The sequence below is a fragment of the Rissa tridactyla genome, chromosome 7 (assembly GCF_028500815.1).
Source record: "Rissa tridactyla isolate bRisTri1 chromosome 7, bRisTri1.patW.cur.20221130, whole genome shotgun sequence".
Taxonomy (NCBI): domain Eukaryota; kingdom Metazoa; phylum Chordata; class Aves; order Charadriiformes; family Laridae; genus Rissa; species Rissa tridactyla.
The window spans coordinates 9510917-9535501 of NC_071472.1; the positions used below are offsets into that span (position 1 = coordinate 9510917).

At 37.3% G+C, this 24585-nt stretch overlaps 1 protein-coding gene across 3 annotated transcripts in view; it reads left to right on the forward strand.

Annotated features, from left to right (window-relative positions):
- Window positions 1-24585, forward strand: part of DPP10 (dipeptidyl peptidase like 10) — a 225530-nt gene that overhangs the window by 135262 nt on the left and 65683 nt on the right. For all 3 annotated transcript variants that reach the window (XM_054208858.1, XM_054208859.1, XM_054208860.1), the window contains 2 exons: window positions 14557-14609; window positions 14709-14790. In XM_054208858.1, coding sequence (XP_054064833.1) covers window positions 14557-14609; window positions 14709-14790 — 135 coding nt within the window. The remainder of the gene's footprint in view (window positions 1-14556; window positions 14610-14708; window positions 14791-24585) is intronic.

Genomic DNA, 24585 nt, shown 5'->3' on the forward strand with positions numbered 1-24585 from the left:
AATGTGTAAGTGACCTGTCAGAAGGTTTTGAAAATTGACTTGTAGCCTGTGCAGCAGTGTTAACAGAGCAACCCCAGCTGAGTCCTAAACTTGGTGTAGTAAAGCTGGATCATGGAAATGTTTCATCTATGTATGCGAAAATACGTAGTGTTATTGATACTTGCTTAGCTGATGACTGGTGTGAAAGATTTTAAGCACACTTACTGCAGCTTTTCCTCAGTGATTACTAGAAAAATCCTTTTAAGGTGTAATCACTGATGCAGTTTTGTACTTGAGATAGCAATCTGAGATCGCATCTCATAGTAAAAGATGTTCTACAACAGCTTAAAACCAGTTCTGTTCACTGTTCACGTGCCTAGCAACCACCGTGAAATGCAGTCAGTTCGTAAGCATGATGCACTACCTTGTAAATCTTGTTTGCACAGATTATCAGAACAGGGCTTTAATGAAATACTTGGAACTGATGCCTCTGGGTGGAAATAGGGAAACTAGTGAGTTGACAGATGGGGAAATCTATAAATACGATCAACAAAATTATGAAATGTTGAAAGACAGGGAGGAAAAGTCTACCATCACAACAAAACTAATTCTCAGGGGAGCCATATTAATACAAGCAATACCATCTGTACTACCAGTTCTGCAGAAATGTCTGTGACCCATACTTTCAGTATGCTCTGTACCAACCAACGTAGATGAATAAAATGTAGACAGTTTTTCCTATACTGCTCAATTCATTGTTAAAGTTAAAGTTGCCTTTCTCTGCTTTGACAAGGCAGTATGTGAAGATGATGAATGGCATAATTGCCAGTGCCCTTTTAAATGTTTTAGCAAAAACATAGTGTCAAGCAGAAAGCAAACCGTACTGCGTTTTATCAGATACGTAAACACAAGAGGAACAAAAGCCTGTTACATACAGGTAATGGAAGGAAGATGTGTGGCAGTAATGAAGAAATTTTGCTTCAGAGATTCTGGGAGTAAAAAAGCTTCTCAGTAGCCATTGCTATGTACACCATTAATGATGAGCTTCTGTGAGAGTACTAAAAAAAACAACAAAAAAAGCTGTTTTGCCATTCCTTAACAAGAGCTAGTATCTGATGCAATCTAACTAGTGGTCTGGTATGTCCTGTCACTGAACAATCAGAGCACAAAATAGTTCTCTGGGAAATATTTAACATCAAGAACAAAAGAAGTTGTTAATTATTTTGAAAATAGAACAAAAAATTTGGTAAGAACAGTCTACAAAGGAAAAGGATGAAAATAGATTTAAAAAAAAACAAAACAAAAAAAATCAACAACACTTCACCACTCTACCAGTCACTTCCCCAAAGAACAAAAAACCTAGAGAAATAAGGCGTGAAGTATCAAGCTAGCTCCTTTATCACTGGAATCTGGAATTTGCTACTTCTTCATTGAAGCAGGGACAGGTAGCCTTCATGGAAAGCCTGTGTCTTTCTAGTAATACAGAATTACTTAACCTGAAGGAAAAGGGTCAGCCTGACCCAGGTCATAGCTAATAAAATGCAAAGGCAGAGCTTCCTTTCACCAGGAGCACCATTGCAACAGCAAAATTGAATCCACCGTGCAAGTGGATATCAGTGGGGATGGTTGGCACTACTTTGGCTTTTAATAAGTAACACAGAATCCTGTAATGGAAAACTTTTTTTCCAGAGCAAATGCCCAAAGACAAAAAGGTCTGTTTGTTTTTCAAACATTTTAACCGTACTGTCTTACAATTCTCTTCTTGTAGCTCATTGTATGTCAGGGGTAACTCCCATCTACATTATGAGTGAGGAACCCATCCCATCTTTCTCAGAAGAGGCATTGGCTGCATTCCTGGCTCCTTGATCAAAGAAAAATTGGCTGACTATCTCTTCTCTGACTAGGCCAACAGGTCAGTCAGAAAAGCAGACAAATCTGCTGGCGTTTGCATCTCAACAGTGTTGAAAGGAGAAGTGTTGAATAAGTGAATTCCTGCAAAATGAGACTTAGCAGTTAGTTTGGTACAGATTGAAAGAAAGATCTTTTAAAATACATACACAGAGAGAGGTGAAATACCTTGAAGTAGATGGCAAAGACTAGACCTTTATGTAACTGTCCCAGAGAAATCCTTTAAGCATATCTTTGCATAGTTGTCTTTGTTGCACATTATGATTTAAACCAAGCTTCGGTCTCATGCTCTGAGGAGCACCGATAGTGTGACAGACCTAAGAGATCAAATGGTTGGGTCCACTTTTTAGAGGAATATTAAGACGTACCCCTTTATTATCCAATTTTTGCATTCTTTTTAAGTAAAGACAAGTCTTCTTGGGTATTTGAGCATGAAAGGTTGTTAGCCTGGGGTCTTAGCCAATAAATTAATGTTTCAGTGAAGGCAGTCAACCACCTGCACAAATCTAACCTTTTTAATTCTATTTATTGTCTGCAAATATAGCACCAGATTAGATGTTTCCTGGAGAGCCGAGTTTGGTGTGAGGTATTCATCACTTTGTTATAGCTGCTTTGAGATCACCATGAAGGTAGTGCCTTGTACTAAATGAATAGCTCTCTTATCATGACCTTTTAATGGCTTGATCATGAAGAGGTCTTTTATTTGCTACAAGACTCTACTTCATGTTACCCCTGTCAAAGGAACTATAATACCATAAAACGGCCACAACAGAGACTTACACAGAAATATGTTACAATAAGAGAAAATTAGTGAAGGTAGGCCTAGTTGACTACAAGCGGCATCATGGCTTGCTAATGGGAAGTACTGGAGTGGATAACTAGCTCTGAGCTCAATTGTTGGAAAGTGCATATAGAGGTGATATTTTGCTCAGTTTTGTAACAAGGTAGTGGAACAGAAGGGGAACAATACAAGCCAGTTAGCAGGACCAGCAGCACCAAAGAAATCATAGAGATAAGGGAGATGAATAGGGCATGACCAAAAAGGAAGTTTAAAACTAAAGATGAAATTTAGCCGTAGTGATCCTTGTGGAACTTACTTCTATGGACAAGATTTTCTTTTCATGCTGTCTTAACATAGGTATAGTTTATTGAAGATACTGGAGCTCACAATTAGTACAGAACTGATGTAAGAAGGGGAGAAATCTAAATTGCAGTGTTTAAATCATTTGAAGAGTTTAAACAGGGCTTCTAGAGAATGGCTTGGAGGGATGGAGTCCTGGCCATGTTGGCTGCCTCAGTCATAAAGGTTTGATATCAGTACAAGAGCATTTAACCACATGGATTTCAAAAGCAGTTGGGAAACCTGTTCACAGCTCAACCTACAACCTACAAGCAGATAAATACTCAAAGTCAAGATAGACAAACAGTCATTTTCTCACAAACACTCTATAAAAGACTAAATAAGGAATTGAATGCTATTGAAAAAAAAATCCACTAGCATACAAAAAATTCCCTGGAGAGTCTAGCATCCAGAAATACCATTTCAGGTATCTTGGTATCACTCTGGGAGACTCCCAGAGAAGAGAATGTGACTTATCAGATGTGAAACACCCACTGCATTCCTGATTTTCCATGTGGCATATCCATTCTAAGCAATTAGTGATGTTGCCAAGCAAGGCAGTGAAAGGCAGGAAGTTCATGTATTCAGGTACTGACCTGTCAGATTCCAAAGAAAACCATTTGCCTTTTTCACTCATGACTTCCATCCTCCAGAAGAGGAAGGTTCTACGTGCCAGTCTGCTCTGGATAAATTTCCATCATTAGTCCCAAGAGCCTGTATTTTCCAGCCACCATGCCCACACACTGCAGATCTGCTTATTGCTTTCCTTCCCTGCTGCCTCTTCTCTTTTGATCCGCTTCTCTTCAGGTTCATCCGCTTAAGGGACTCAGTTCTGTTTTGTTCTGAACTTGTTCTGTCTTTTTATTATTTCTCCTTTTTCCTATCCTGATATTTTTAGCCCTATCTCTTTGTCTTCCTTCTTCCATCTTGCATGCTTGCTGGTTTACCCATCTGCTTCCCCCAGCCCAGTTTTCTTTTCCGTTTTCCCTTTGCATTTCTTCAGACCCACAGGCCATTTATCTCATTGCTTGTGCTTTCTCCAGCTCTGCAGGGTCTTTTCATCTCCTCATGTCATTTGTAAGCAAACAGCAGAGGAGCATCCGGTATCTGCGTTCTTACTGCTGCTGGAGTCAGTCAGATTGTCTGGAGAAGAAAAAGACATATTGAGAGTGTAGTCTTTACTTCAGAATTGTCCCATTGTATGCCTTGATTTTATTTTGTATCCTCATCATGTCAGGGCATTTTCAGTTCAGTTTTGTGCTCAGAGCCTGGACATTTTATTTTATATGGAATGTGATTTTAGAAAATAATTTCTAAACTTTTTTACCCATTTCTTTGCATGTAATTTTTCACTTGAATCAGCCTGTGCACATTTTTGTAAATACCACCACATGTAGAAGCGTGTCTCTTCAAAACAAGGTGGCATTTTTTCTGCATTTGCCAATTTTCTCTTTAGCAATCTGTTTGAATAAATACAATATGTGAGGAACATATTACCTTGGAAAAACTGAGAGAAAAAAACAAGTCTTGGCTCAATTCTTTCTTCCACGGTATCCCAAAGAGCAAACTAAATTAAACTATCACAAAACACTCTTAAGGAGACATGAAGTAGCTCTGCCTTCAAGAATCAGTGCTTTAAAAAATATTTTGGTTTCAATTAAGTTCTCAATGCGTGGAGGTACTATGGAGTTTCCCGTAAAGGATGCCTCTCATGGGATTCTGGTTATACTGGAATCGGGCAGTATTGAAGTATTTAAATATATTTTTTTCTAAGACAGATTTAGTATCTTCAGCTGCAATGAACAGAAGAACCACCCTCACCAGCCTCGTATTTCTATGGAGATAAAGTTCTTGTTGTGTTGTCAGAATTGATATCTCTCGTTTCCTGTTACTCTAGTCCAGAACAAGATACGCATGCACATTGTGCAGCTGCCTGCAAATCAAATCAGGAAAAAACAAGTTTCTATAAATCCCGAAATATTCGTTACGTCAAAATTTTAATCATACTGAATACAAATGTGAGCATACACTCAAGAATGATGTGCATGTACATGTGTATCAATATAAAAAATGTGCACGTTATGCTTGAGGCTTGAGGCTTACCAGCTTCGCCGTCATGTAACAATGATGTCGGTGAAGTCAAACCTGGTTTTTAATGCCGAAGGTGAATAAGCCAGAAAAAATTCATATAAATTTTTGTCGTAAGTCATCTCCTACAAGACTCAAAAAACATATCTTATGTGATAGTGTAACTAATAGAACTTCAAATGACAGTGATATATGAGGCTTTCAGAAGTAGCAATGCAGAACATTCTTTTTTGAATAATTCACTCATCTGAAGTTATTATATATTCAAAAATGATTGAGTTGCATATGGAAATATAGGGTGGTCTATCTCAGCTCTTGATGTGGGAGATGAAAAAGAAGTTTCTGCAGTTATTCTGAATTGTGGTTTGTGTCATATTACTGTTGGTTAGATGAACTGAGTTTAATTGCTTGTGAATTAATTAACATTCTGCAGTGGATGTCTTTTTCTTGAGATAATTAATCTTAGTGAAGAATTATATGTGGAACAGTTGAAGCTTTAGCGGATTTTGTAGAGGTGCTTTTTTGTTTAGACTTCCTTGATACCCTTTTTTCTTACAGATAAATTACTTGTCTGGAAATGTCTCGCCTTTATATTTATTTGGTTTGGCAGCATATAGTTGTTATGGCTGGCAATATTTCATACCTCAAAATATTAATGCTAACCATAAATTATTACCAACGATATGCAGTGGTTCTTATCAATCATGACAAGTAATTGATGTTGATTGAAACAAATAAATACAATGCTTTGCAAAGTTATAGCCTTGTCATTTAACTTCAGTACTGCAAATGCATAAAGCTATCTTAGATTAACTCTTGGCAATTAGATACAGAGCTTTCGGAAATAAGATATTCCACCTATAAAGGCCAAAAGTTATGCAAAAATGTATACAGATTTAGATATCAGCATTGTCAAAAATTACCTTTTTTGTTTGTTTGTTTCCAGAATTGGGTAGAAACAAGAGGATTCAAAGATGTGTGGAAACTCATAATCTCATTATTGTAGACTCTTTGATTCGTTGTTTCTCAAGGTTTACTCTGAAACCCACTGAAGAACACATGGGAAATCTCTGTTTGTGTGTCACGCCATTTAAATTTTGTTTCAGATGTAGGAGGTCAGGCACAATGATGGTAGCAGTCCTTTCTAGCTGTATGAGCTATGTATTAATGTATCATCAACTGCAGTTTAAAATTAAAGTAAACCAAAAAGATTTACTAGATTGTGGTGCAAATCCACAATTCACAAAGGGGTTAAATTACGTGCCTCTCTCTGCACCAGATGTAATCCATATGAAATTAGTTATTCATTCATGTGATTAAATTCTTGCTGAATCTAGGACCAGAAAAATAACAGCCAAACTCTACACCTCCCAAGAACAAAAGGTACCACTTTACTGAATCATGGTGTGAACCATTTCTGGTGTGTACCCCGAAGTGGGTTGAGCTTTTGTATCAATACACAGTCTGAAGTTTCACGGTATTTTTTGCCATCGCATGAAATCAACAGAATTCCAATCTTTAACCAATACTATTTTCATAAATATGCAGAGTCAGTCCCTTATTGAAACAGTGTGTGTTTTATTCAGACTCTTCATTTGTAGTGTGTTATATAGTGGTTTCATCTGTCTGTGCCTCAAAAGTTAATGCTGCAGAGCTCTCTTCACTTTTCACATGCTCAAGCAGCCAATTACATGAAACCCAAACATGACCATCCCATATCTAGTTGTTTAATCCCCTTTAGAAGCAGTTCCTTTGCTGGAGAACACATGGAGTCAGACTGGACAGACAAATAGAGGACACTTGAAGTGAATGATAACGGAGTTTTAAAGGAAGGTGGATTTCACCTAATAATGTTATTGATAACTTTAGCATTATTAATTTATTTAGCATATAAATTGCAAAATGGATGTAGGATTCATCCAGCAGCTGTGCTTTTCCTTTGGCAGCAGTCATGCTGCTACTAATTTCTTAACTCCGTCACAGGGTTTACTAACAGGGGTATCACACATCTCGTAATACAAAGGGAAGAGAAGAATATATAATTTTTATGGTTTTGTCAAAGTTCTGGCTCAGCGTGTTAGATACTGATTCCATTCTCTTTTGCACTGCAGTCCTAGAAAAGTCACATGTCTTACAGCTCATAAAGAGGAAATGAGGAAGATAAGTTTGTTATGTGAATGTTGATCCTTTTTTTTTTTTTTGGAGAGCAAGAAGTTGCTGCTTGGAATCCTGATGGCACAAGGCAAAGACTGACACCCTCCCACGGTAACTCATTTGCGTTCAGCAGGCTACCACAAAGGATGAAATCTGGCTACAAATAATTTGATGTTCTCCAAATGTGTAGCAAAATAAAGAGTTTGTATATGACCTGCTGAAAGTCTTTTCTCATTTTCAGTGCTGGAAATCTGAGTTACACCAATGTACGCTGCACAAAACTGAGAGTAAAATATCACTAGCTAGAGGAAAAATAATTTAGATAATAATTTGCATAATTTACATAGCTAATATGTATAGACTTTGTATAATTCTGTGTAATTTATATAGGCTGTGATTTTCTATGGAGAGTGAATTTGAATATATAGTAACTCGACTTACTGAAAATACGTAATATAGTTATTTGTTTTGGCTGGCTCATTTCATGCTAGCTGAAAATTAAGTAAAAAAAGTCAGATCTCTACCACATACAGAATATGTTATACAGCCATCCAACCTCCTTTTAGTCTTAATTTGCATGTTGTCACGTTGTATGTAGATACTAATTGTGATCTGAAAACGCTGTGGCTGGAGTGATGCAACGTCATGCTTGAGAAGCCGTGCCAAAGCCCTGTGTCACAAGCTCATGCACAACTAGCTCAGCCTTGCACTTACTGCACTCCCACTTAACTGGGGGTAGGTCACGTGGAGTTAGGTGGGTTGTGTGCATCTGTGGGATGGACTTCCCAGAGTCATCAACACGGTCGCATAGTGTCTGCTATGTCACTTGCTTTTGATGAGGCTGTCGCAGGCACAGTGTATTAATTTCAGGAATCCCTTCACAGGGATTTAGTAACCATCCCGTGCATCTATATTTCATTACATTCTCCTCGTATTCTCTCCACTCTGTGTCTGGTACTTGACTTATTATTTGTAGTTCATGGTGTGTTCTGCGGGCTCCATTTTTCTTCCAAGACACATTTATCCCAAAGGCAAAAGAGGAAGCAATATATGTTTGCATTTACTTGTCTAAATTGAATTTTTGGGTCTTTAGTGAAGGTTTATTGAAGGTTTGATCTTGGAGCTGTGAATGAGGTTCTGCATATTGTCGTGTGGGAGTACTTCCTTGCATGAATGACGGGTGAATGATTGGTTACCTTTTTATCTTGGCCTTGTAATCGCTTTACCATGGCAAAGTCTTTTGGTTTGGTTTTGAGCATAAGTAGATTTTTCAGTAATTCTTCAAATGCTTAATTCAATTGTAGAAAAGAGGATGAAGGCAAAATCCTACTCATGTTGCTGTTCTTCAAGCTGTGTACAGCAGCCAGTAGTTCCTGTGTCTGGCACCCACCACGGCAGTTTGAAAACATGCCAAGCCATTTCACTAACGTGTTATGAAAGATCTTAAGAAGTGAGGACTATGGATGAATGAAGAAGTGAGCGTCCTTGACAAGATGTATTCCTGTTTATTTCCCTGCTTCATTGTCCTCTCCCTTGATTTCTCGGTTGACATGCATTTTGTGAAATATATTGTAACACAGGTTATTAACTAGGAAGGATCATTTTTAGTTTTAGGTAGTCCTTTTTTTCAGTGGGGCTCAGGAATGTTTGTTTCTTAGTAACATTGTATTTATAGATGTGGTGGCCTGAAGAAATAAGTGAGATAAGATTTGTGGGAAGAGTTCTTATCTTTTATTAGACCAACTGATATAGCTGGAAAAAACAGAAGAGCTTTCAGGCACACAAAACCTTTTCCAGGTCGGGTTCTTAGCTTGGAACTGCCAAATAACTGACTTGTGCCTGTGAAGCAGTGAAAGGAGTTTCTTGATCTTTGTCTTTTTATACTGTTTGGGAGGCAGCAGTTAACACTTCCCACAGCTACAGTTGATCATTCTGGTTTTAATTCTAATTAATTCTTCTAATTCTTAGAACAATAATATGATTTTTCATGCAGGCTAGTAGTCTCTTAAAATACTAAATTTTGTTTTCCATGTGATCAGAAGTGTAAATTAACCCATAAAAGATCCGATACCTCACTGGTGAATCATAAAGTTCTGTACAGATTTGAACCTTATCTGAAAAACTGCCTCTCTTTCCAAGTCAATGTATGTGCTTTGAGGTAAGTGGGATGGGGCAAAATGGCATAATCTGCGATTTCAGTTATTTAAAGATACTCTGCTGCATTTTTTTTTTTTATTTAATGGGAAGGGCATGACTTTTAATTAGTCTCTTTATTATTTGCTAGGTACAATACAATTAAATAGATATCTACCGTAGGAATATTGTGTGTGAGATATATACCCCATTGGACTGGTAAACTTTGGGATAACTGAAAGTTACTGCAGATGCTAAAATTTTCAGTGTATTTCATTTACTGTCACTTTTTATCGTTCTTGCTCAGACTGAGTGCTGTTGTGCCTTGTGAGAAGTCTTATTTGAATCTAAAAGGAGAATTTACAGAGTCTGGCGGCACTGAGAAATGCAGCGACAAGTTCAGAGTATGGGTGTCTGCATAGGTAAAAACGAAAATGTAGGACAGTCTGTTCACTACCTTGCAAAAAGCTGTGCTAACAAGGAGGGGATCGTTATTGCTCTAAATAAATAACATGTGAAAGAGTATAACGGGTATATAATACAGGATATGGATAAAGGATGCATCAAGGCGTTTGGCATGCCCGAACATTTTGTGATTATAGTGCTGTAAGGTTCTAATGTCGTCAGCTCTCCTCCATTTCCCTGCAGCTGAGGGCCCTCATCATCCCGTAGAGATACTGCTAGTGAGGTTTTCTTGGCAGCTTTTTAGCACAAACACTATTCTGCCAAGGGATGTTTTCCAAATTACCCAAGGACAGTGCGCTGAATATTTCCTGGAGTGTATTACAGAATTAGTGGAGGGTATTTGGCTAAGTGTGTATTGCACATTGTTTTCCTGCACCTTGCTGGGCTGTACATTGAGTTCCATGACAGGATTTCATTTTTAGGAATCTTAGAAAGACAAAGACATTCCTTGAAAGGTAGAAAATAGAGGTCATATAAAACCCAGAACAATAAGTTCAGATCATGATTGATAAGTGTGTTGGTTTTTTTTATTGTCGGCTGTTAGCTGAATAATAGATTGTTATTTCAATAAGTTTTGACTGGAGCAATTTGTCTTGAAATACTTTTTTCACCTTTTTCTTTTAGCTCCTTTGTAATATACTTCTGTAATTTTATTTGTTTCATACACAAATGCAGCTAACTTTCAATGTTGAGCAGCATCACATAGAAGCCTTTCTTCAGTTTATAAATTAATTAAAGACTGAATTCAGAAGAAATATATGATATGCAACAGTAGTTACCTATTGCATTATGTGGCAAAAGAAAAATTAAATAAATTATATGGAGGGGGAGGTATGCTGTCTTTCTGCTCTAAAAAAGCCCTGAATTGTGGGGAATATGTTCCAGCTTATTACAACAGAAACAGGCAAGTTATTTACTTGTGAGAAAGGCCTGAGCTCTAGCACAGCACGCATGCCACTCTTGGAGGTAAGGCTCCTCACGGTGTCCCATCTTAACATGTATAGTTATATTATTAAATTATACAAGGCCATTTTCCTTTCTTCATTTTCCTCCTCCGATAGGACAGAGCAGAAATTACCATAAAGCATTTAATATTTTAAAAGGCTTTGCTCTCGTACATTGCTTCACTTCTTAAAAACCTTCTCTGTGTCTATATTAATTGATTCTCCTCCTTGTACCTAGACGATGAGTCTTTTTTCACTACAACCTTTCTCCCTTTTCCTCAGTTTCACACTAAAGTATGTAATTTTTTTTTTGTCAGATGGATTAATTTACAGTCCATGTTAAAATATTAGCCTGAGTTTAATCTTTTGATACCACCCGAGTTTGAAGGCATGGAGTACGAGAAATGTTTGAACATGTTTTGGGATAGAAATGATGTCACTTTGGATTTGAATGGTGAAGATGACGACCAGCCTCTACTGTAAATACACTATGAGAAGGGCCAGTGCAAACCCAGCTTCACCTGTGTGAGCTCTCAATCTGTATCTTTGCAAACTCCATCATAAATTACCAGATTTTTTCTGATTGGTGCTCATCCCACAAAACAAGTCGCAGGGTGGAATCCCCTAAGCCTACGTATGCCTCTTCCAGAAGGGGGACAGCTGGTGGCAGCGTTGAAGGTTTCATTCTGGTATTTTGGGAGTCCCTGGTACTCCCTACACTTAGCATCAGGCTTGGTGCCCTCAGCTGGGCTTCTCTTGTGTGATGCTGGTACATCAGGGATCAGGAGACGTGGTCTCAGCCGCTGACATGCCTCTGTGCAAGCTAAGAGATACTGGAGGTCCTAAAAAGGATTTCCACAGGTAAGCCCTTATACAAAACTGCAAGAGCTTCCTACGAATATGACACTGACTATATAAGCCAGACTTGAAGAAGAAAGACTTTTCTATCTCTTTTTTTTTATTATTATTTTTTAATTTCAATAATGATGGTGTTTCAGTATGTGGCTGTTGCAAGCTGTATGAATTAGGAAACTTCCTACTTGTAATTTATTCATGGTGTTCCTATTAAGAAATAAAACTAACATGAGTAATTTGAGGAAAATATTGGCATCCCATCTGAAAGTGATTTCATTGTAATGTTGATCTCCTGTGGTTGTGGAGCTCTTTCAAAGGCATTAATGCTTTTAACACAAAGATACTAATACTTCTACATGAACATTTAGATAGGAATTTTACCACAAGGCAAGAGGAGCATTTCCACGTGAAATATGAAGTGTTCTTTTTGTTGTTATAGCATATTTTCTGTTAAGGTGTCATTACTTTACCATTTCTTGTTGAAATATATTCTGTCTGATAATTTACTTTTTAAATATTTCTATTCTAAATACTTATCAGCCCTCCACGTGTTATCTGTGATAGACCTTTCCCTTTTCCCAGAAGGGCGAGTGACCCATTCCTCTTCCCTGTATCTGGCTGTATGAGGCTGTCCTCTTTAACAGCTGCTGGCAAGTCCCCCCTGGGTAGCCTCTGGCAATGTACGCCCTGTGCAGAAACCACCGTGATTTAACCGTTTATGGCCCTTTGATCTTCTGTCTTTTACCTCTAGCAATATAAGATTTTTAAAAGAAAGCAGGAGCTTTGAAGCCAACGGTTTGTCTCCTTGTCTTACCAGTAGTCCTTGAATAATTCTGTCTTGATAGGTCCTCAACCGTGTTATTACAAAGTTAATTTTTCCCAGAAACCCCACTGAACTGTAAACATTATGGTATGTAAGCAAGTAGTCTACTTCTACTATGTATGTAATTTGATGTATATGTGTATATAGTATAGAGATGTGGTAGTAGATATGTTTATGATAGCTATTTAGAGAAAATCAATCAAATTATTTAGAATATTCTTCTTGGTGTCTTTGTACCTCCTACAGCAATCATAATATTATTATAATTTCTCTCTATTTCTGTCACACTTAGCACTTCTCAGAAGAGGCTGGTACCTTGCGTGATCAAACACTTTAACATAAGCTGTAATACAAAAAAAATGAACCGTTTGGAGCATACTTATTAATATATGTGTGATTCTTCTCAGTGAAGCAACACTTGCGATGTTAATCCTGATAGGCTTGGAAAATGGAAGTGATTCTTGTCTAAAAGGCAAATTCCATAGAAGGGAAATTCAGCTGTTGCACAAAGTACAGTTACTAATCTGACAGACATTTGCATGCGTCTTGCAGCGTGAGCCAGCAAAGGTTTAGGACATGCTAAATTCTTGGTGTGTGTTGACAGGGAACTAATAATGGAAACAGGGTCAGTGGAAGGATGTTTCAGATGGTTCTGTTACTGAATGACCTCCAGGCAAAATAACAACCGCTGAAACCCCTCTCATGTGCGATAGCGGCAAATTCCGATGGTTCTGTCCATCCGTGATCCTCCTTTGTCTCTTCGCTTTGGAGGAGATACTGAAAGATTCCTGGTGCAGACAATATAAACTAGAGTTCCCAACACACATATCTATATCAAGGTTTCGGCTTTACAGCTGTGTCTGTTTCCATCTAACTAGAACTAGCCTGACACTGTCCAGAAAGAAGTCCTTCATGCGCCATGCAGAGATACTGTAAATCTGTAGCCATGAAGCTACAGTCAGTCTAGTGAACGCCGCCCGGTGTTTTTTTCTGACAGTAGCTTACATTGAAAAGAGTTTCTCTTAGTACGGTTATAATTACTCACAAATATATTTTATATTCCAAGACCATGATTTAATTTCAATTTGTAATAAAACTAATAAATACAATGGAATTATTTTATTTTCATAATGCAAGACATAGTGGTAAAAAAGGAGGTAGGTTAAAACCTAGCACCCAAGCCTGGAAGACAGCAAAATGTCTGTTATTCACTACATGCATATGTACATAGACTAATGTTTGGATTTAGAGAAAGCATGTAATAGTTTGCTTTGATTTTAGCCCTTTGGTGTGGTGGTACCTCACATTACATGCTGTACTAAGCTGTTCTTCACCATGGATCTTCTCTCCCATCAAGAGAATCCTGGGGTTTCTAAGACCAGAAGGTACTGGAAACTTCCCGGTCAATTAGGAAGGTTTACTGACAAACAGCTCTTTGTTTTACCCAAAATGTTGCATATGGAAAATCTCAGATAAAACAAACTTTACCTTAATTTCAAAGAAAGTCAGTCAAAATCAGACTGAAACACGTTTAAGGAAAATCACACCAAACACAGTCCCAGCAAACATTCAGTTTTTCTATTCTATTCTTTGAGCAGTAGCCCAGAAAGTTGTTCAGGTTGTACATAGCAGGTGGTCAGAAAAATATCATACAACCCGGTATCTGTCTGCATTTCAAGTAAAATAACTGTGGTGCCTGTGCAATGATTTTGACCATAACTTGATGAAGAAATACAGGAAAAAAATATTTATTTTCTTCATGTATGTTCTTGGGTTTTTTTTTTGTGTTTGGTTTGGTTTTTTTAATCCTTTAGTTAAATAGGAATGCAGATTTTTCTGATTGGGACCTTCTTTGCAGTTATTGGAGAGATTAAGTGTCTGGTTAAATTTATATGTGATTATGTGTGCTTGTCATACAGTGTTCAAACCCTGGTTCGATCTATTGTTTAATACAGTAAAATCTTTCTATCAGTAATAAAGATGTCAATGTTTACAGGGATTGAAAGACTGTGACTACCATAATGGTAGTCTGTACTTAATCCAGTATTTGTTTTCGTAATTCTTATGCTTTCTTTTTTTTGTCACAGGTTTTTCATTATTCTTATACGGCTTCATATGTGATTTATAACATACACACAGGGTAAGTCACTTTGTTTTTTCAATATGATATCATTGTCAGCGATTCTATACATAAAGTGATGCCAGTGTGTTCAAGTGAAAATGTTTACATTTTTTCAAGGGAAGTTTGGGAGTTAAACCCTCCAGAAGTAGAGGATTCAGTTTTACAGTATGCAGCCTGGGGCGTCCAAGGACAGCAACTGGTAAGCCCAGTCATTAAAAATGCTATGGTGGGAGTAGTTTAATAATGTATTTACTGCAGACAGGCTGAAGTAAATAAAAGAGATTAAAAACCTTAAGATAAGTTTTCTCAGATATTTCTGCCAGGTGCTAGTATGGTTCTGTTATACCTTTTAGAGGATTTATTTATTTAGTTTTACTAAAAAAATGTAAACATGGTTTTCCGGTTTAATCCCAATAAGCAAATTGTACAATTGTTGAAAGAATCACATCTTCATCTAAATGTGCGCTCAGAATTTTCAGAATAGCCATGTTTATCGCTACCACTATGAGAAGGAAAGCTGAAGGTGAAGAGAAGTTTTCAAGTGCAAGATCAATGAAAACCCCGGGCGTAACATCCAAAAGTGGATGTGATGAGTTCAATGAAAAGTGGTGTTTTCATTTCGGTATGAAAATTACTGCCAAGGTCAGTTGTGCTGCGTTGAAGTCATACTAGTGAAACCAGAAAAGCTATGTTTTGTATATGGTTTAACCATTTTTTATGAACACAAATCATCCATGATCATCATGACGAATCTCAATTTGAAAAGAAAGAAATTGTGGGTTTAGAACAGCAGTGATTTTAAGCTGACCTGTGTTGGTAGTTGAAGGCAAGAGAAAGATTTATAAAAGCTTCAACTCTCTGAATAAGAAATTCAGATAATCCTTGTTACAACGTTCTAATAATCTCAATGCCCGCAGGCACGATCCCGAAGCCTCTTTGCACATCTGACTTGTTCATGCAGAGAGGCTATAACTTGAATGTCTAGAGAATATACCCTGTTGCTTATATCATTCATCAAGATGGTGGGAATGTTAAAAATGCTTCTGGTTAGAATGTATTGCATTAAGTAAACGGAGGCAGGAAGGAAAAAGTAATTGGAACATGCTTGGCGTGTTTTAATAACTAAACATATTAATTTATTAATAACAAGAGCATGGTGACAAGACAAATACGTAGGTTATTTACCAGGCAGTATCACGGAACATGGCAATCTATGTAGGTTGTAGCAGAAAGGTGATGCCTTTGCAAAACTGAGCAGTATTTAAAAATATTTTAAATTAAATTGCAGTTCTTGAGATTTGTCTGTGCTATACCTCTGATTAGTAATATAAAGTACAACTAAAATTACATGCAGTGATTACTGAGAAGTGAAATTTTTTGTTTTCCTGAGATGTATATTAAGAACAGGGGCAGACTAACCAGTCGTAAAGTTCAGAAAAATAATAATTCAGAATAAAGCTATCTTTATCTGTTTTCCCAGGTTATCATTCTGGGAATCTGTATGAATACGTTCAGATATGGGCACAGGTGGACTCCTATTAAGTCTCAGATCTGCAAAAAAATAAGTGGTGATTTTAGGTACAACCTTAATTATCCAAATTTGAAAACGGTAGCATAATTTATACTTCAGTGAGGATAACATCACTCATCTTTGTTAATGTCCCTAGTAAAGTTAATGTCATGCTTTAAAAATATCTGCCTTACTGTGGGCTTTATGGTGCCATATGGTCTGCAGAATTAGGAAATAATAACTTTGATTAAAACACAAAATCTTCTGTGCATTCTGAATGATGCCAAGTGTTGTTATATAGATGTAAACCTGCAATGACGGTACACTGAAGGTCACTTCCATAAGAATTGCCAATAAGAAGGATGTCCTCTTGAAGCTGTTTATGTCTTTGTGGTAAAAGGAGGTTTCTAAAGTGACAGAAGTGCCTTGCTACATTACCCTCCCACTTCAGCAGCAAGCCAAAAATGTAGAAGCAGCATGAATGAATAAAGACTGTTGTGAATAATGGTTGTTGCAACTGTCCAAAGGAACAGCTGCCTCTAGCAGAAACGGGATGGTGGAGATCATTCCAGCAGAATAGGTTAAGCAGAGAAAAGATGTGTGACTGAGGACACATTGCAATAATGGTTCTCAGTTATAAAATTTGTCATTAGAAAAAATGCTTTATTAGTGAGTTTTGAGTAAAGATGGTACAGGAAGCAATTGGCAGTGAATCTGGGTAAAGAAGAAGTCGTAAAGGGAAAGATCTGAAGGATGGTAATCCAGCAGCAGCAGCTATTGATAGCATGTATCTGGATTCAAACAAAGATGCGGTCTTATGCATCCACGTTGCCAAGGACATGACCATTGGTTTACCAGAGTCCCTTCCTAAACAATACTTACGTGCCTTTGGAAATAGTAATAATTCATAATAAGCAATGGAGTACATACTCTAAACAAAATAATCATAGCGTATTAACCTGAGTAATCTCCAAGAGCCATTCATTACAAGTGAAAAACAAGAGGGGAACAAATTATCTTCATATACAAAAGTTTCATCTAGAAAGACCCACGACACATACCCTGTGTCCATCACATAAACAAAATATATGCAGACCTCTAAAACGAGGAGGAATATCACCCTTCCAGGTGCAGTGCAGAAAGGCATAGCAATACTATGGTCATGACTAGTCAGCAAAATTAGCACGAGATGTGAAACACAAGGCACAGGTATGCCTGATGAGGCAAAGATCCTAATTTATGCCATAGTTATTTGGAAGGTCCTGGATTAAATCCAAATGATGTGGGAAAACACATGGACTTGGATCAACTATTTTCAATACGTTGGCTGTAGTGTGAAATGAGATGTTTCCAAGCCTTAGTTCTGCACAAGACCTAAGTAACACTGTAGCCTACACAGGAATCTTGAGCTCTTCAATGAGGGGAAATTGTCAAGAGTTTCAAATAGATAATGGAAGAAGATGAAGAGGAAAAAAGAAGTTAAATGTTTGAGCAGGAAAATTTGTAGGAAGCTAGGAAGTGCTTATTGCACAGAAGAGGGAATATGGCTGCAGAGAAACCAAGTACACAGTAATACTGTACATCCTTGTGAAAATCAGGCATCAGCCTGTCATCTACTGTTATGGGTAAATTCTAGGGCTGTCTAATGGGACAGCAGGCCACATGTGGCTAGTAACAACAGAGTTAGGTTTGTATCAGCTACCAGGTGACTGGGCCATAATACCACTGTTTTGAAGCTACCGCGGTGGTTGCAAGTTATTTCAGTTTCTTGCTATTTACCTAGAGTAGAGGATTTTGTAAAGATTAAGAGAAAAGCTCAGAGAAACAGCTGCTGTTTGAGTCATGACATTTTGGTGCTGAAATTGAAAATGTTTGCCGTTGGGGAGAACAAACTTTTATCTAATGAATTAATGTATTTTAAGGTCAGAGAGCTGTTATTTTTGAGAACTGTTTTCAAGGTCACACTCTTTAAATTGCTATCTTTTAACTGTGTTAGAACTATGCCAGATCTAAAATACCTTTTTTGTATGTCTTAGTGTGTTAGGGAGCTGTTTATGTATTTGTTGGATATTTCCCATATTTCCTCGTATTTGATTAAAATTTTGAGAGAGGTCAATTGGTCATCTCTTTACTTTGCCGCTATAGAATCCCTTACTGCAACATTAAGTACTTCCAGGGAAAATAAACCAGCACAATGAGATACCTAATTGGTTTCATCAACATTTTTCTGCCTCTTGTTTAATTAGTTAGAGACGTCATTGCATGTGTCTGAGAAAGAGATATCGCGTACCTGGTAGCAAGGCTTTACTGAGGAGGAGAATGCTTTGGGGGATTTTAAAGGGCCTGTGGTCTTGAAAGACCCAATTTTTATTCAATGTTCTCTCTTCTTTGGCATCATCTTCTCCAATAGTTTGTAGCAAAGGTTTTCATGTTTCTGTGCTGGACCTGGCTTGTATCTGACACGGGGGAGGCAGCCTTTTCTGTCTGGATCTGTCTGTGGAGATGTATATCACAGTAGAAGCCTGAATATAAAGTCTGACCTCTGGTCTCCAGTGAATGCAGAGTGTTCTATGAAAGATGTGGTGTTTCTCTGCAGTGCTTCTTGTGATACAGATAGTTCTTCCGATTAGTCATCAGATGGATTACCTCAAGTAGCTCCAGTGAAGTGTGGTTAGAAGTTGTTCAGTTTGACATAGGTTTTTCTTAAAAGTTTTACATAAAGTTTCTTCTGCCTGGGAAGTAGTATGTTGTTTTATTTTGTATGAAATACTTTATTTTCACTTTCTTCTATGAGCATATAACCACATAAGTCACTTTGACTTTGTATTTATAATGCATATTTTATGTTATTTATTGCATTGAGATCATTTTTCTTTTGATATATTAAGTGTTTTTGAAGGGAGCTTGAGTTGTATGTTTGGATGGATCAGCAGGAGTAATGATTGATGGATTTATGTATGAATGTCTATGCATAAATAAATGCATATTTTAACAAAGCAGAAATCAAGAAAATAGTAAAGCTATTCAGAATACTAAAAATATCATTTTGTAGAAGCTTGATGGCTTGCTTTGTCAAAATTTGATGCCATCAACAAAACATAGCATTGTAGAATGGTAGGACTGAAGATGAGCTTTTACTGTGCTTTAATGTAATTTAGGTCATAATTGTGTAGAATTACCTATTATCCTGTATACACAAAGAACAATTTGTTGACTGTAGCTAAATTGTGGATTCAGGATGCTCTCATCAATTTTTAGAAAATATTTTAAATATTAGAAAACAAGAAAATTGCCCTCTTGTTCCAAAAAAAATGGAACAGGGTACTCACAGATAATAGGGCTTAGAAGCTGAAGCTTTTACAAAAAGAATGAAAAAAAAAAATCTAGTGAAAAAGGACCTCACCTTATATTAAAACTACCTAAAAACAAGCATACAAACAGAAACCCAGAAACAAAACAGAGAAAAATCTGTTTTAATTGTTATTAATAAATGTACCAGTTCAAGAAGTCTCTGCCCCTCTGCTTTGTCATGAGTCACCTTTTTCCTGGCTTCTTGTTTGAAGGTTCATCTTTCCTTCCCCTCCCTATTGCCCCACAGAAATGCAAATATCTATCAGACTCTCAAATTGCTGTATTAACATGACATTTCCTTACAATTGCCTTCTCTTCAAAATTTTAACTGTTTTATATGACTTTCAAATGCCATTTTAGATAGTAGAAATACTGCAGGAGAAAAATTCTTTGATGTTATATTATTTGCCAGGTACCCAGTTAAAGCCGTGGACTAATTTTAGTAAATGAGAAACTATCAGGACTATGCTAGACACATGCCTTGCTCAACAGATGCTTTATCAGCCATTAGTTGCTGAAAGCTTCATTTACTATTTGCTCTATCAAGGTTCAAAGTCCAGCTACTATAAAAATTGGTAACTTAACTTTCTGTAAAATATTTCCCATGTGTTTTATTTTTGCGTAATTAATGCCATGGCTACTTGGCACCCCCTCCTGGCAAAAACACTTCCATTTGCAAATGAAGAAGAAAAGATCTCTCAGGGTTCATAAGCCAAGTAGAAGCTTAATTAATGCTAATGAACTAAGTCCTAAATAAATATATTTAATCTGCTGTTATTATTTTCAAAGTCTTCTGCTCTTTTGACTTGCTGTATTTTTATATGAGTTACTTAAAATCACATATGGAAATGTCAAGGCTTTATTTCACCTTTCCTTTTAATCATGATGCTAATGAGGCAAATGGCAGTAAAACTGAGAGGAAAATGTCTGCTTGAATTATTCTGAAAACGAGAAACAAGCAAGAACGTTTTGATGTGACACTAACCTCAGGTGTGTTTTCTTGTTTAAAATGTATGAGGGGTTCCTTACAGAATTCTGTACTTCAGAGCACCTCGGAGATCCTTTGTCTTGCTGAAGAAAGGGAACCTGAATGGTTGAGCATTGCCCACCTAGTTGAGTCTTCGAGGGATTTGACCATAATTCTAGCAAATGATGAAGTCATGTCTTTCTGAAGGCAATGAGAAATTAAGAAGGCTACTAAAGCGTTTTTATTTTCTCTTCTGAATGTTTTTATTACGTTTCTAGATTCCAGCTGGGAAACTTACTGTGTCAGAGACTGAGGATTTGAATCAAAAAGTGAAAGTATTTACAGAAAAAAAGGCACAGAAAAAGACTGTTTTAACTTTTTGGCCAGCAGCGAAAGTTTGATTGTGTATTATTTTGCAAAACTGGGCATTCTGGTATTTTATGTCAGATGAAATGTGCTAAATGGTCAGATCCTGTTATTAAATGATATGAAAGCCACTTACTGGCATACTTGCAAAAGCTTTTTCCTGCTTTACTTTTGATACAAGAACTACTTTTTATCAGGGTCATGGTGAGTATGGAAAATATAATATTCTTCTTCACATAAGAATTAGAGTTACGCAGAAGTCTTCGACAAAACCTAAGCTGCTAGTACACATTGAATTTCCTCTTGGATTTCTCGAACTAGCATTGTAAAATGTAAATATTTTTTGCCTTTGCATCTAAATAATTCAATCGGAACTATTCTTCAAAGAAAAAATTAAAGTATTAGCTTCTCTGAAGGTATTCTACTGAACTAATTTCCATTTTTAATTATTAATTTCTAGGTGCCCACTCCACTTAAATATAGAAGGAGTTGGAGCAGAAGATAAGCATTAAATGCATGTTCCCTAGTTTCAAAAGTGATAATCAATACAAAAGTTTCCTCCATCTTAGAAAAGGGGAATGGAGGATGTAGCCAGAAAACACAGGCAGTTTTGGAAAACAGAGAAAAATACATTTTTACATATCAAGATTTGATATATTCAGTAAAACTTTTGTGAGCTCTAGAGAGCAGGAACATTTATAAATGGAAGCAAGGCTAAGCTGAGCATAGACGAAGTTGCTTCATCATTTTGCTTAGTTAAATGCAATGAACACGTCCTGCTATGAAAGGTAACTTAAAAATATTAACTATTAAGGATTAGATATTGCCAGCCTTTTGTTAAAATAGCTACTTGGCTGTATCTGAAAAATGTGAAGAAATAATGGGAAAATCATATGTTTTATAGGAGCATTATTCCTCTACTACTGTTTTTCATGTGGAACAATAAAAGGCCCAGCAGCTTTATAGTGAATAAATTGAGTGGGGAGATAAAAGATGTTTCCTTACCCCTTTCCTTGATTCTTATTCTATTATCACTACTCTAGCATGCAGCTAATATATGAATCAGTATGTAAACTGTGCGTGCAGGTAATGCACTTTTCTATCCAATCTCATATCAATAACTCTTTTGTATTGGAAATTTGACATATCTTTGTGCTAGAAAGTGAATTGTTTTTTTCACATATATATATTTTGTGTGTGTGTATATTTACACTCAGTCCCACAAAGACACGTGCAAGGAAGCACAGACACACATGTTTAACAGGAGCAATCATCAGGGGTTTTCTGTGCAGCAGCCTGCTGGCAGCAATGGAAATAGAAACACGCCCCTCTCATCTAGACTATCATGTTGTTCAACATGTGTATGTCTAACAAAGCATATCTGAATATTCACGCTTCTGTCTGTTAGCTAATATTAACTGCAAGTCAAGTGACTCATAAAATAGGACTGCTGTGCTTCTTGTGTGAACACTGTGTAGCTTTATGTAGTGCGGAAACAAGAAAATTAAACTTCAGAAGTCTAGAGTTCTGTAGAAATAGCCACCCATAAAAACTAAATACACAGTCAATGAGAAGAGATGTCAGAATCCGATTGACCCTTTTGCTAAATCAGAGTTGGGAAAGGTTAGGTAAGAAGATTTATTATGGACTGTATTTTCATATAACTCAAAATTCCTGTGCAGAAACATTGCAGGTTTACCTGTGGCCATGGATCATATAATCACTTCATCACTTCATATTTGATATTAAAAAAAAAAGGTACGAAATACCACAGGATGGGGTGGAAAATTTGCCTGTGTTCATCTTTTAGTAAAGTAACATAATGTAAATGTCAGTTTTATCTGTGAAATAAGGAAACCAGATGTATTCTATTCTCTATTACCTCCTTAACACCTAGGCAAAAAGAAGGGTGAGATTCACTATGGCAAGGTGACAAAATGTCAAAACATGTCAGTTTGAAGAACTGACGTTTCTAATGCCTTTGTGGTTCAGGTTCTAAGCCGGAGGTCGTTTTAGCCAATGGTGAACGCTTTTTTTTTTTTTTTTATCTTTTGTAAAACTTTTTCAGAAGACTTGCAAAAGACTTCTGAGTCTCTGTGATGGTACCAGTGCCTCCAGAGTTCAGCTGTGAACGAGCAAGGGATAAAACCAACTTGGCGGCAAAACCCCCTGAACTCTTGCTGTGTGTCAACGTTCCTCTGGCTCTTCTGTTGATTGGTTCGGTTTGCTGTATGATAACATTTAACTTCTCATTTGATACACAATGTCCATCAAAAATATAGACGGGTTTCTGTCGGTGGAAGTCACAGTGACCCCTCTTCAGTGGGGCTGAACCTCCTTTGCCTCTATGATATGTGTCCTTGAAAGTTTAGTTCAGTTGTTCCAGTGGTCAAGATATGACATTCTGGCACAGTTTAGGTCAATGGACTCTTTACGTCAGTCAGCCAGGATTTTACCCATTGCATATGGGTAAAGATGGAGTAGATGGTCCTTGTTATTATAAAAAAAAAAATTAAAAGCTGTACATACTTCATAGATGATGGTGTCATGACTTCCTGTTGAATCTCCATCAGCAAGACAGCTGTGATGAGGAAAAAAAAAAACCAGCTTATGACCACACAGCTTTGGTCATGTTCAATGCTCTTGTAGGTTCTTTCTCTCTATTTCAGCCAAGTCCTTCTTGAAAAAGAGACAATAAATTCCATCATCACCAACCTGTAACTGTCCTTGCATGGGTTGGTTTTTTTCCCCTACAATGGGGTTATGACTTCCCCACTGTGTTTGCACTGACGGATCAGAGCAGATTAAACTCCTGCCGCACTGTGTTAAAGTGATTTAGGCTTTCCTGCTGACTCAGCCTGAGCCAGAGAGGGGAAAGCAGGGGACTGCTTGCAGACGTGTAATTGTGGGCAGGGTGTGTTCACTGACAGCTTCAAGGCCAGGACAGCCCTGGAGAACGAGGATTAAAAACTCAGGTGTACTGTTGATTTGTAAAAGAAAATGAAGCATTGGTTGGCAGGGAGGAAAGAAGGCTGAAGGACCCAACAATCACCCAACACTTAAAACTCTTACTTTTGTGGAAACAAACTGATATTAGAAAGGTCTGTTTTAAGCTGGTAGAAAGAGCGTTAATGAGGAAAACAGAAGCCCGTGTAGACCAAAGTATTTATTGCGTCAACTGGGTGCTATAGTGTGGTGAACTCATACGCTAATAGTATTCATGTGCTCATATAACCATTTTATGTATATTAGCAGGGTTTGATCAATAGTGACTAATAGGTATTACTTGATCATATGGATAGTATTGCAGAACACTGCACATTTTTACTTCATCATTTGTGGCAGATGCCAGTGCATTTACAGAAATACAAGAGAGAAGTTTTGCATGGAAGGAAAGCAAACAGTTCTTTTCAAGTGGTGCTTCACGGACCCCGAACTGTCCTAAACAGAAATGCTATTTTAAGAGTTAGTCAGAATTTTCTCCTTCCTATTTGTCTCATTCCTAATGAGATATTTTAAGACAAACTGACTTTCTTGTATTGAATGCCCTTCCTGTGTGAAATGGTAAATGGCTGTGGAGTCTGTGCAGACAGATATCATCCGCTAAAATGTTGGCCCACCATAAAGACAACCGGCAACTTAAAGAGTGTGTACGGTGCGGGAACAAGGCTGATGTACCGTACGACAAGACGGGCTGGGTCAGCAATAGCAGCTGAAAGGACAATGCTTTGTGTTAAACCCTGCCTGGTTTCTCATGTAGAAGATGCTCAGAGGCATCCTGGTATTCTTCAGCATTTGAA